General features: G+C 40.3%; 2 protein-coding genes across 2 annotated transcripts; one reads left to right on the top strand and one right to left on the bottom strand.

Moving 5' to 3' along the window:
- Positions 1-1436: 1436 nt before the first annotated feature.
- Positions 1437-6000, bottom strand: mrpl43 (mitochondrial ribosomal protein L43). The gene is made up of 3 exons (XM_082543285.1): positions 5733-6000; positions 3713-3819; positions 1437-1727 (listed from the first exon to the last, which is right to left on the bottom strand). Exons 1-3 carry the CDS (start codon positions 5861-5863, stop codon positions 1510-1512), a joined length of 456 nt encoding a protein of 151 aa, XP_082399411.1. The 5' UTR covers positions 5864-6000; the 3' UTR covers positions 1437-1509.
- A 166-nt stretch (positions 6001-6166) lies between these two features.
- Positions 6167-11560, top strand: twnk (twinkle mtDNA helicase). Its single transcript, XM_082543284.1, has 7 exons — positions 6167-6264; positions 6492-7137; positions 7468-8170; positions 9028-9268; positions 9864-9971; positions 10079-10220; positions 10695-11560. The coding sequence occupies exons 2-7, from the start codon at positions 6517-6519 to the stop codon at positions 11040-11042; spliced, it is 2163 nt and encodes a 720-aa protein (XP_082399410.1). The 5' UTR covers positions 6167-6264; positions 6492-6516; the 3' UTR covers positions 11043-11560.
- Positions 11561-13913: the final 2353 nt, after the last annotated feature.

Raw genomic sequence — 13913 nt, 5'->3', positions numbered from 1 at the left:
ATTAAAAATACAGGAAATGAGAATAGTATGGAGGACTGTAAGTGCCAAAATTACTTACACACACACACAAATATAACAGTGGCTTTCAGATGCTGGAAATGAGGTTGGAGACTCAACCTCATCAAGCTAACTGACCAGAGATCAGTGGAAACACAAAGAAAGAAATGCTTCATCTTATACTCATGTGATGATTAAAAGCTTGGATGGGTTGATAAAGGGGTTTGGAATCTTAAAACTGGCTGTTGCAGACTTTAACATGGGAATGGCGGAATACATTTATCTGTTTTGGATAAAAATGAAGACTTTATTCTACGAAACAGGCAATGCCCCTTTTTAAATCTGAAATTTACTGATGAAAAGTTTGGAGATTTAAAGTTAGACACTTTTATTCCAAGTGCAGCCTCCGTGTCTGAGTCTAATTTAACACTGGAATGCTAATTAGAAAAGATACGTGGGAGAAAGTGAGCGAAATGAACAGCAACATCTTCCTGCATCTCATCAGCATCCTTTGCAGTCATGTCACTCTCCCGCTCCACATAAACAGTCACATTGCCTAACCATTTCCCGTGGTCGGGGTTATAAAGTATACCATTCGCCTGCTGCACTCTTCACGTTGGCTTCATGCGAAGACTTATTTGTATTCGTCCGATGGTTTCCACTTGGTTGTATTTGTTTTTTGGAGAGCAACACTGGGGGTGAACCCTGAATGCCTTTTGCAGTCAAAAATGATGAATTCAGTAGAAGAACTGCAAAGAAAGCAACCAGTAGTTGTGTCAAAATTCAACGCCTTGTTGAATTTGAACAAATCCCCCGCTGGACGAGTGTTAAATTTTCTGTTCCTGTTACAGAGGACAGCTCACACTGAAGGTTAAAGGCTGTCCCTCAGGCAATCACACAACCATCTGTCATGTTCATTTAAGCTGTGGGATATTTAAGGACACCTTCAAATCTTGTCAGTATTAAGCCGTGAAAACATTTACATTCACCCTGGAGTACAACTTAAAAAACATGTAATTCTTCTTAAGTTTTTACACTGAGCGATGCAGACAGCACAACGGCTGTGCTACTTCTTCTTCTCTCGATGTGCTGAAACCCACCTCTAAAGAAAATCTGTATTTAAACATCAACATCTGAAAGTTGTTGGGTTTTTTTATTTCAAAGTTCCATCTGCGGCACTTATTACACAAATCTTTAAATAACCTTGAGATTTAAAAACAGTTATCTGCTCTTTAGTATGCCCGCTGACAAAGCTCTGGTGGATCCATTTAAAGTCTATTCAAATGTGGCATTTAGAGCTGGAACTGTGAGCATTTTTCCTTCAAGTGGGCTCTGCTGCAAACAGAAGGAGATGGTTAAAAAAAAAAATAAAAAAAAAAATCAGACAACAGTGTGGTATTATCCAGGAAAACAAATCAAAAGGAAGCCGATGCAGAAACTGTTATTCACCAGTGATTTAATTTAAATTGCAAAAAATACAAATGGAAGTTCAACATTTTCTTTTGTTAGTCCTTATTGAGAATCTGGTTTCTGTGGCCTTATGGGGCCAATAGACGGGGGCCGGTTGGTGAAAGGGTGCCACAGGCCCTGGATGCTGGGACTGTCTGTGTGGAAGGGTTTGCGGATGCGGATGATTTCCAGACCGGACTGATTGGTCAGCTTAGTCAAAAGCTCGGATATCTGCTGAGACGTTTTGCTCGTGATGGTTTCTTCCCTCACGTTGCCATTTACTGCAAAAAAGGAAAATATATGCGACTTTTAAGAGGACACCTACAACATTAACATTAACAACAATACCTTCTACCTATGTTATACTGCCCCCTACAGTATCTAAGACTGCTTTATGGCAGTTTACTTTTCGTGCTTCTTATTAAGTAAGTAAAAATGAGACAGAACAACAGATTTTGGATATAACATTAACACAAACTGTCTGTTTCTAAAAATGTTCATTTGGATTTGGCACATGGTTTCATAGCTGGGTATTATAACAGTGAAGTTGGATGAAAAATCTACCTTATCCATACTCAAGCTTTTTGAAAATGGAGTGTTCATTAAAACTTCTGACAAAATGTTTAAAAATTAAATGAAATATTAATTTGCATATGTGACTTTTAATTTGTTTCATATTTGCTGATGAAGAATTCTAAAATATTAATTCATCAAATATGATACAATTGGCGTGACAGGGTTAAAGACTATTACATGCCTTCTATATGAGAAGCTGGAAATAAAATATCAGTTCCCTATCTGCAAAATTCTCATTTCTACAATACTTCCAAATTTGCTGTCAGAGATCCAGGATCCAAATATTTTAGAGATTTCAAGCATCCATCATTCTATAAATGTCCTTACTGATAAAGCCACAGTACCAGATATTTACCCTAAAAATATGAAGAATCTGGTTCAAGGAGTTTTCAGATAATATGAAAGAAATGTTAGAAAATATGCCTTGATGCATGCTCAATCATACAGGTAAGGAAATCCTGAAAAGATGATTCTTTTTTTTCTGGAAGTAGCATTTTCAGTGGGGAAAACGTTTCATCCCCATCCACGTGACTTCTTCAGTCTCAGCTGACTGCAGGTTTCCCCAATCTTATGAACAGTACATCTGCATAGCCAAATATGGAGTTTCCTCAACAGCCTGAAGACAGAAGGATGCCATACCGAGGATGTGGAAAGCGGGGGAAAAATTTGCCTGACAGAAAACTCACCCAAACAGTAAAAAACATCCTTGCAGGGTTAAATTTAAAGCCGAGGCAAATTCCGATTGTCGAATTGATCACAGCTACAGAAACAGCAATTCAAAACATCAACTTTGCAGATGTGGAAGCAGAGCAACTGGGGACGAAAATGTCCTCAGCATCCAACATCAACATGGGGGAGAGGAAGGCACTCACATCGCTTAGTAATAACAACATTATCATCCTTCCGGCAGACAAGGGTAGGTGCATGCTTTTGCTAAACCAGAAAGACTAACATGAGAAAATTGTGTTGCTGCACAGTGACAAAAATACTTATGAGCCCCTGAAATGAGAACCAGGTAGTTGTTACAGGAAGAGGGTGATAGACTGTCTCAAACAGTTAGAGCAAGACATCGTTATTGAGCAAACCTCATACCACAGGCTATACCCAGGAGAATCTAAACCAAGTCTGTATGGTTTACAGACGATACATAAACAGGGTGCACCTGTAAGACCAACTGTCTGTATGATCAACTCGGTCACCTATAACATCAACAAGTTGCTGGTTTCAATTGTCAACCTATTGGTGGGCAGCTCTAAACACCACATCCAGAACACTTTGGATGGAATCAGTTAAGTCTTATCTCATCTTATATTAGTCAGGCACATCTGTGATGGTTAGTTTGGAAGCATTTGAAAGCTTACCATCTCTAGAGAGTCATGACTATATTCCTACGTGATTACCATTCATTTTGGTACTCATCTTTTTATTCAGTATACATTATCGATTACTCAGTTCAGAGTCTAGTGAGTGGAATATAATAAATGTTCTAATAAACATTCAGTTGCTCTCTATTATAATTTCATTACCTTTAAACTCCTTAACAGAAGCTTGTAATCTTAACTCCTTCTCTCTTTGCTTTATATCTACATCAACAAATGATATATATTCAGAAATCTCACTGTCACTCTGCTTCACCATTGTTTCAGTAAATTTATTCAGGTCTGATTCGAACAGAGCTGTGGGCACTTACAGTATTCTGCAACTATTTTTGGTACTCTGCAGGGCTGCGGAGACACATAGACGACAGTTCCAGGGTTCTTGTTGGCATAATCCACAACTCCCTCCTCGATGAAATCCCTGAAAAAGCAGGTTAACCGGTATTACAGTTTGGTAAGGGTGACAGAGTTTTTTGTTTGTTTTTTGAGCCATACCTGCCAATTATTTTCATTACTGGTTAATAAATTATTATACTTTTGTTTAAACCACACAGTCTGAGCGTAGCTGTATAAAATGGAAAATTAAATGACAATCATATAATTTAATTTTATGCTTTGTGCTACTTTTCATTTCAAAAAGAAAAAGAAATGCATGAACAGTTAAATAACTGATAATAAAACAAACTTGGGGGAAAAAAAATCTTTCCAGATGACAGACATCACCCTGCAATTTTCAGATATGAATTTTTAAAAAAACATTTTCTTTAAAATACAATTTTAGAAGAGCACAGGATGTTTTAATTGGTTAATGTGAAGCTGGACCCTTTCACTATTATAATGCAAATGTAAAGTATTTGGCCTATTTTGTGTGTTAGCAAGCAGATAAACAGCTTAAAATGAATCAACAGAAACATTATTTTTATCTTTAGGCTACTGAAGTCACAGAACATTCAGTCATGAAGTCAGAAACTATTCTGAGCAGTGAAAAATTCTGCTGAGAGTCTGCAAATGTAACTGCTGCTAGCATCATGATGTGGCGTTTGAACAATAAAGGGCTGTTGGTGAGGTCTGTCAACATCTACTGCCAGTGCTAAAAGATTCTTCTACTATGATCCCTGAATCCATATCACAGGAATGTGATGATCATCTGGCTTTCTGATTGTGTGTTACAGAAGCAGGTAGTGCATTTGAGCCTACATGCTATAATAGGAACTGCAAAAATCCTGCTTAACTGCACATTTTTGGGCCATTTCTAAAATACTCTATCAGTTACACCTTGTCAGTACTGGGTTTGACCGCTTTTTGCCCTCAGAACTGGTATTATTCTTTGTGGCATAGATTCAACAAGGTGCTGGAAACATTCCTCAGAGATTTTGGTGCATATTTACATGACAGCATCACATAGTTGCTGCAGATCTGTTTGTTGTACATCCTTGTTGCAAACCTACTGCTCCTGCTACTAAAGATGCTCTATTAGATTGAGATGCAGTGACTGCGGAGACCATGTGAGTACAATAAATTCACTGTCATGTTAATGAAATCATATTGAGAGGATTTCAGCTCTGTGACATGACATCAGAAGGCGACTTGGGGTTCATTATCTTGCCCAAGGATACTTCGCTATGTAGACCGGAGGAGCCGGACATCAAAACACCAACTTTCTGATCAGTTGGTGACCTGCTCTGCCTCCTGAGCTACAATTCATGATTTCATGTAGTTTACACCAAATTCTGACCCTTCCATTCGAATGTTGCATCATTTCCAATTTTCTATTGTCCAGCTTTGGTGTAGGTTCAGTTTCCTGTTCTCAGCTGAAAGGAGTGACATCAGGTGTCTTCTGCTGCTGTAGCCCATCTGCTCAAAGGTTTAACGTGCTGTGCGTTCACAGATGCTCGTCTACATCTTTAACTTTCTTCAAAATTCTGATGCTCGTTTGGACTTCATCTGGTCTTTGGCCATGTCTACATGTGTTCGGTTGCTGCCATTGTGATTTGTTCACGAGATATTTGCATTAACGAGTAGTTGAAAGGGTGTTCCTAATGAAGCGGCAGATGAGCATATTGTATGCTATGACGTTATGACAAATAGATTTTTAACCTGCTGTTGGCTTACAGCATCTTTTGGATTCCTCCACCGGGAAAGACGGCTGATTAATGAAAATAATGAGGTACAAGACTAACGTCAACATAATAGACTGGGATCTAATTTAAGAATAATTACAAGATCTAAATCAATAAACCGTGTGCTAATCAGGAAACCAAGTAATCTCTTAGATTTTTTCAAGGCCGTGACTTAGAGGAACTGTCTACATAAACTATCAAAGACTTCTTTTACCTGGCTCCCAGCGAACTCTGAGCCTTTTTGGAGAAGACGATGGAGATGCGTTTTAGCTGGCAAACGTACCGACCGACGCCATTTTGAAGGACACTTCTCAAAAAACGACTCGGTGTCCCTCTGGAAGTCATCGTTAATCTGCTCTTTTTCTACTGCTGCACAAAAATAACACAGTCAAACACACTAAACGGTAACAAGGCTCTCAGAGGACAACCTGACGGGCATGTACACAGCGCTGTCCGTCAGTAGCAAGTTCCGGAGTGAAACGCATAGCTGACATAACGGTTAACAAAAAAAGATACCTTCTAGAAGAAGACTTTTTTCGTTGACAAATTAAACGTCCAACCATTACATTTATTTTCTACTATAAAAATGATCACGTTAAGTATAATTTAAAAGGTAAATATGTGTTAGTCTAGCTTTCCGAATATCTAGTCTTCCGTATTGTTCACACGGACTTGTTTTGGAAACGCACCGAAAAGCCCGGGTTAGAGTGGAGCATGGGAGGAGAGGAGGACAGATATCAGAGACTGTAAGTTGTTCTTTTTCAGCCTCATGTTTTATTAAACGCCACTAACTTTTGAGTGATGCTTTCATACGCCTCCATGATAATTTTCATGTTCGGTACGTCTCCGTTTGACAAGAAAATAACGGCTTTCTGCCTCTCCTTAATTTGACTGTCTAGGTCACCCCAAAACTTTGCTGTGCTTTTCCTATATTAGGCTGCTGGTTTCCTCATGTCTTGGTGTCTTTTTGCAGGTTCAACGTGCTGACCACATAACCAATGTGGAAAGGCTTGCTGCTGAGGAGCTCCACCTGTCTCTTGCAGGTGGGAGCTCCAAGGTTTCTCCTCCAAGGATGTCTTACATCTCCATTTTTGAGACCTCTAGCAAAGAGGCTGCTTCACAGGCCATTTCCAATACCTTGGGGTACAGGCTACTTCCTGACACACACTGGGACCAGAGGTTATAAAAAAGACACCAAATCTACTTTAGAGTTCCCTGTGACCCCAGTCACAGTCACAGACATCAAACAGTATCTACGCTCCAAAGATATTCCCTTCCACGATGGTTACAGCTGCCTCCACATTCCCAGCATCTTTGTGGATTTGTCAACCAGGAAGGAGGTCTTCTCCCTGTTCATTGACAAAACCACGGGACAGTTTCTGTGCAAGGACACGCTGGTGGAGGGGAGCTGGGAGGACCTCCAGGACTGTTTGGAGGTGATGCAGAAGGACGGGGAAGAGTCCCTTAACCCTAATGTGCTTCTGGGGTATCCGGAGAGTGTGGAGGAGCAGGAGGAGAGAGAGAGGGAGCTGAGAGAGGTGCAGAGGCTCTGGTCCACCTCTGTGCCACTCACTGACCTCCCAGAGGATGAAGCTCAGCTGATTAAAACCATTTTCCAGGTATTATTCTGTGTAATTTGTGATTCTTAATTCAAAAGATGACACGAGCAGCTCATGAACAGCTTCCCCAGAGCTGTTGCCCTCACCACACATCTCCCTGCACTGATTACAAAGATCGGCAACAACTAACACACACACACATCCTCAGCTCTGTGACAAACATATGTGCACATACACAACAATTCTCATCCTCTGAGACTGCTAGTACCTGAATGTAAAGTCACTTTAAACATATATATTTATTTTGTTAAATATGGTGGTGTATGTACAAGACCTTACCTTTTCCTCTACAGTGTCATCTGGCGCAGTAATGTCAATGCTTTGTTTCAGATCACAAAGATCTCCAATGCAACCCTCAAGAAGTTTGGAGTGAGATTATTCAAGCCAACCAAAAGCCTGGTTTTCCCCTGGTTTGGTGGACCTGATTCCTCTTTAAAAGGGGTCAAGCTCCTGTCAGCTCAAAGAACAGAAACTGACAAAGTCACATATAATGAAGCTACAGTCCCAAAGTCTAACTCCTATTACAACTTGTTTGGCCTCCCTCTTGTCGGACGTCTGGACTCGGAGGTGGTGGTGACGGGTCACGAGTTTGACACGATGGCTGTGAGTCAGGCAACAGGACTCCCGAGTGTTGCTCTTCCTCGCGGGGTCAGCTGCCTTCCTCCAATCCTGCTGCCCTACCTGGAGCAGTTCAAGCGGGTGACTCTGTGGCTGGGGGGAGACATTCGCTCCTGGGAGGCGTCAAAGAGCTTTTCTCGCAAGCTGGCCATCAGGCGTTGCTCCCTTGTGCGGCCCGGTGAGTACCGGCCGTGTGCGGTGGAGGCTCTGGCCCGAGGTAAAAACTTAAGCAACATCATTAAAGCCTCGATCCCAGCGGCCCATAAGTCCATAGTGTCCTTCAAGCAGCTCAGAGAGGACGTTTACGGGGAGCTTGTCAACACAGATCAGGTGGCTGGAGTGAAGTGGACGAGGTTTCCTGAGCTCAACAGGATTTTGAAGGGACACCGCAAGGGAGAGCTGACTGTTTTTACAGGTACTGTGTTACTAATAATGATGTTTTAAGACTCAGGAACTAATTAGTTGTTTTTTTTAAATCCCAAGAAATCATAACCAAAATTAAGTCATTTCTTCCCTTTTTAAAAGTGATACAAACAAAACTCATAGCATCATATAATCAATATCTCTGTGGATAATGGATCTTTCTTCCACCACGTCTAGGTAGCCAAATATCAAAGCCAATTTGTAAGCAAGCAGATTTAAATTCAGTCTTTTATTGTTCTGCCCTGAGTTGTGATCGAGTTTCACAACTCAACAACAAAACAAAAACCATACCTGATTGAAGTTTGGATGATATCTTCTTCAAGATGGTCTCATTTGTCAGTGCTGCAGCACTTTCAAAACTGCTCCTGTTTTTCCCTTTTCTGACTTCTGCAGCATTGTGGCTATTTTTGGATCAGTCAGTGAAAGTCCCAACATGCTTCTTTATATCTGCAATTTCATCATGGAACTTCAAACATGTGAATAACAAATCCACTTCCTGGTGTCCCACTGTGTGCCATTTAAATTGAATCATCACTGTTATAACACTGACCCACTGCATTACCTAGCTGAATTAATGCTAAAAAGCTGTGGAAGTCATGCAGCACTGCTCAAGGACCTTGAACCGGAGATAGGCTGACTTAAATTCAGCCACAATATTTGATAAAAAAAAAAATCAAACCGCATACTTTCTTTAAAGGAAGAGGATGTAAAACACTCACAGCTGGCCAAGTTTTTACTTTTCATTAAAGTGTCTGGAAGTATGATGGCTTTTTAGTTTACCAGTTTAAATATAAAGTACAAGTACTAGCTTTATTAACCCAGTACGCAATCATGATGTTTCTTTACCAGGTCCTACTGGAAGTGGGAAAACCACCTTTATCAGTGAGTTGGCCCTGGACCTTTGCATGCAGGGTGTCAACACTTTGTGGGGCAGCTTTGAGATCAACAATGTTCGTCTAGCCAAGATCATGTTGACACAGTTCGCCATGCAGAGGCTGGAGGAGAACCTGGAACAGTATGATTTCTGGGCAGACAAGTTTGAAGAGCTGTCGCTTTACTTCATGACTTTCCATGGGCAGCAGAACATCAAGTAAGTCTTATTAGTACTTCAGGGATCCATTAAGTTCTTTTATTGAAGAGGTTTGCTTTGTTTTTTTAACATAATCTTGATAGTTTGATCACTTCTTGTTGGAGTGTGGTTGCTCAGTCAGTAAATGTTAAATGAGTAAATGAGTTTTTTAAATGGACTAACAATGAAGTGGAGTTGTTGCTGCAAGTAACACAAAAGTACAAAGTTGCAAAAGCGAGTGAGAATTAAAGAATTTGAAGAAAAGCTATCTGGAGCATGTACAAACTGATATTAATCTTTAATAGGGCTGTCAAAATTGAGAGCAAACAAAATAACTGCTGTATAATGCCCTCTGCTATCTTAGTTTAATTGGTTACATGACTGCATCATATGACTAAAATGCGTCATCGTTTCCGAAAGTCTCTGTTTATGCAGTCTACACTGCCTTTCCGCTTTGGCGAGCATTTTCAAAAAGCTCTGTTTTCCTTGACCAAAAACGCAGTCTCAGTGTGGACAGAAGGCCAAAACGGAGAGAAAAAGATACGTTTTCAAACGAAAACATATTAGTGTGGACATGGTCTAAGACCCTCTGACTCCTGTCCAATTTTGCCTGCAGGACAGTGCTGGACACAATGCAACATGCTGTCTACCTCTATGATATCAACCATGTCGTCATTGATAATCTACAGTTCATGATGGGACAAGAAAACCTTTCAGTAGACAAGTAAGATAAAAAAAAATGTTGTTTATCTGGTGTGTGATGATGTCATGTTAGTGCTGTTATTGGTGTGTTAATGCTGTATGGAAATACAATGTTCTCATGTACCTCAGGTTTGCAGTCCAGGACCACATTATCGGGGTTTTCAGGAAGTTTGCCACTAACAGCTCCTGTCATGTCACCCTGATCATTCATCCGAGGAAAGAGGAGGATGACCGAGAACTGCAAACGGCATCAATCTTTGGTTCTGCTAAGGTAAGGCAGTGAGAGTTTCAGTTCAGTCTGGTAGAAAATACTGAAGGAACAGTTGAAAATGACAAATTGTTGGCAGACAGATACTGTACATTTAATGTACAATGTTTAATTATCCTCTTAACATTGTCACAGTCACCAGTGACCTGGTCAGCAAAAATGTACCCTATTTGTGGGTATTTCCCCTATCTGGCATTCGCAAATTAAAATATTTTAACAGGAGAACTAAAAGGGCCAAAATAGAATCACAGCATCGATAGGTTGTTATTGTGAGAGTAATAATAATTTTGTTCATACTCATCAAAATAGCATGGGTATCATTCTATTTTGATTCTTAAAAAACATTAAAAACATTTTAATAAATAAGCACATCTCTTGACTTGCTGTTTCAATAAAATGCATATACGCTTGCTCTCTTCTCAAATCTGCAGTTTTCCAATTTAAGTAAGACACGTCTTGACTTTTAACTCCTTCCAGGCCAGCCAAGAGGCCGACAACGTCCTCATACTGCAGGAAAAGAAGCTGGTGACGTGTCCTGGCCGCAGATCCCTGCAAGTGACCAAGAACCGCTTTGATGGAGACGTGGGCATCTTCCCTCTGGACTTCATCAAGTCTTCGCTGACTTTTTCCACTCCCATCAAAGGAAAACACAAGCTGAGGAAGGTCAACACTAAGCCGGAAAACGAGGAGGAGGACGAGGCCACTGCAGCAGCGTCAAAGAAGGAGGAGGTTAAAAAAGACAAGGTAGAGAAAGTGAAAGGAAACACAAAGACTCCACGAACTGTTAAAAGTCCTGCAAATGGAAACGGAGCCATTCAGAAGTGAACTTTCATTCAGAGTATTCTCTCTGTTGATCAGGGATTTGAATGTTAAACCTCAACCAGACTCTTTGTATGAAAGATAATGTTCGACAGTTGTATGTCAATAACAGGAGGTTCAGCTAAGCTAAATACAAGTACATAAATATGAACATGCATATGAAATGTATGAATTAACATCCCTGAATCCAGAATATGCCAGGTAGTGAAAACGTGTTTCATCGTGGAATGAAGCATGTTACAGACAGAATGTGAAATAATGACAGCAAAGTGTTAAACTAGTCTTCAAAGCTTTTCTGTTCAATGTAGTAAGACTGAATTTGTTAAGTGTTGTTTAACCTATTGAAATAATAATGTGACGCCAGGAACTACTGATTAAATAGGGATGGTAACACTATCACTGTCTGCTTAGAGGCATAATACAAACCCCTGCACATTACCACAGTGTGTTCTCTACTGACTTTTTGTACAACAATGATTTGTTGCTTTTTATAATAAACCCCCTCCAACAACTTCTAATGCAGATTGTGATTGCGTTTTCTATCTGTGGTCACCAGGGGGCGTTGTGTGCTAAGAGACTGGAGTTTAGTTAACTTCAGATAATTGTTGAGCAGCAAATATCAGCCGTCCTATTTCCAAATGGCAGTGATCACTGACTACAGACATATGTGTTCGTTTAGTTTCGTCTCTCGGCTACAGCAGCGACTGCCTTAACAACTTGCTAACGATTTGTTCCATATGTCTGATTTATAAATGACTACAAGCGTGACAAAGCTCAGTTATGCACGTTAGGAAAAATGTAGTTTAATTCTGCACTCTTTGGTTAAGCAGCAAGCTGTGTACCCCTCTTTCCTTGCTGTTTGACTGAGTTTCAGAGTTTGTTTGTTCCCTTTTATCCTCCTGTGAGCCTGCCTTTTGAATAATGATAATTAAGTTCAAATACCACGTATGGAAGAGAAGAGTACTAAAGGTTTTAGCACACTTGCCTGTTAATTACCCTTCATTGTCCAACCATGGCCTTCTCCAATGTCACACCACACAATGCATTATTTAGAGTGGGTGACTTTAAATAAATGCAAAGTGTTTTTAAAACATCTTCCTATGAATATTTCATGGGTAAAGTCAACTACCCTGCCTCGGTTGCACTGGTGTGGGGTTACGAGTAGAATCAGCAGCTCTCAGAAGTGAAGAAAGTCTGCATTGCGCTGTGTCGTGGGCTGCTGCAGGACGTATTGATGGCTGAAGTGTCGCACTTTATCACAGTCACTGCAAACCCATATAAATTTCAGGTTTATGATTTAAAGGGTTAGTGGTTCAATGTGGGAATATGAAAGTGCCTGTGTGTTTTATACCAGGGCCTTTGGTGATTTGCAACCTTGAAATATACACTGAATAAATCAAGTGTCACTGTGGGAATGACACAAGTGTAAAATCAAGGACCAAAGGTGCCAAAATGGAAAAAAAACTAACTACTGAATAATTAAAAAATCCAATTTAATGCACTAGATACATAGATACAAGTTATAGAATATTTTCTTTTCTGTTATTTCGTATTTCTGTATTTTCTTTTACAGTTCCTTTATGTTTCAATATAAAACGAGCTGGCCAATACCAAAGGCAAACACGGTCCTGTGAAAACATTTTTTCACTGGACTATTATTGCAACACCTTGATTAATCTATTCAGCTGTAGATTTCCTTACATCCTTTGAGTTTGTTCCATGGCCCAATTTGGGCCAAGCTTTGGTCTCACAGATGGCCTCACATTTGATTCTAGAATACTTATAGAGGAATTCATAGTCCACTCAGTGACTACAAAGTGCCCTGTAGCTGCAAAACAAGCCTGAATCATCAACCCTCCTTTGCTGTGCTTTGACAGTTGAGCTGTTTGTGCTGATAATGCTGTGCATTGTGGCCAACATCTCCACTTTGGTCTCATCTGTCCACGGGACATTGTTCCAGAGGTCCTGTGGATTATACAGATGCAGGTTTGCACACAAAAACCAGCCATGAGAGAAGCGGCTTCTTCTCGGTGACACTTCCAAACATGTCGTGCTGTTCAGTCTTTTTCTAATTGTGCAGTCATGAACTTTAACGTTTAGCATGCTAACTGAGATCTATAGAGTCGGTGGTGTAACTCTTGTACTTTGTCTTTGTGTTAGACTGTTTGAAGCTGGAGTGAATTTGCTGGAAAGTCCACTCCTCAGGTGATTGTGGCATAAACTTGACTGATTGACTGACTGCTTTGGTCCTCCATATGTAACACCTTAGGATTATGGGAATGTTGAGGCAGCCTTTGCACTCCAGATGCATAGCTTTGCTATGACTTATGAAATATCAATCTAACCTGAATGTCATACATATGTATAACAACATGCCTACTTTGTCTTCAAAATCTTTCAAACCAAGTGCCTGAATTACTCAAAATGCAACTCAGCTGTTGAGAGTTTCCTTTTTTCTTACTAAAGTTATTTATTCCTTTAAAACCTGTACAAACTCTGGAGCAGGAAAAGGGTTTTGTACAGCTTTTTACTTTTAGTAAAAATGAGTGAAGTTGCTCTTTAGTACTTTTGTCCTGTTGTTTGCCTCGGTGTGGACTTCGCAGACACTGGGGCCTCTCTGTCTGCCTCTGATTTCTTTGCTGGCTCCATCTTTGACAGACCAGTCCAAGGGAAGCTCCTGGCACCAGACTCATCTTACACGAGGTATGTGCAGCCTCGAGCTTCTCGGATAGTTGAAACTGTAAAATATTGTTGTAAGCTGTAGGAATAATTCCTGTGTGTGTTTGATGAACCTAAATCACTGCGTATGAGACAGCAGGAGGGAGACAGGTCTTTGTATAGAAGCTCCATCATTTTGTTCTCATTTCTGCTTTTCTG

Source organism: Aulonocara stuartgranti (assembly GCF_965226115.1).
Source record: "Aulonocara stuartgranti genome assembly, chromosome: 8".
Lineage (NCBI taxonomy): Eukaryota > Metazoa > Chordata > Actinopteri > Cichliformes > Cichlidae > Aulonocara > Aulonocara stuartgranti.
The sequence above is the reverse complement of the archived record's forward strand: the minus strand, read 5'-3'. Positions and strand labels throughout refer to the sequence as shown.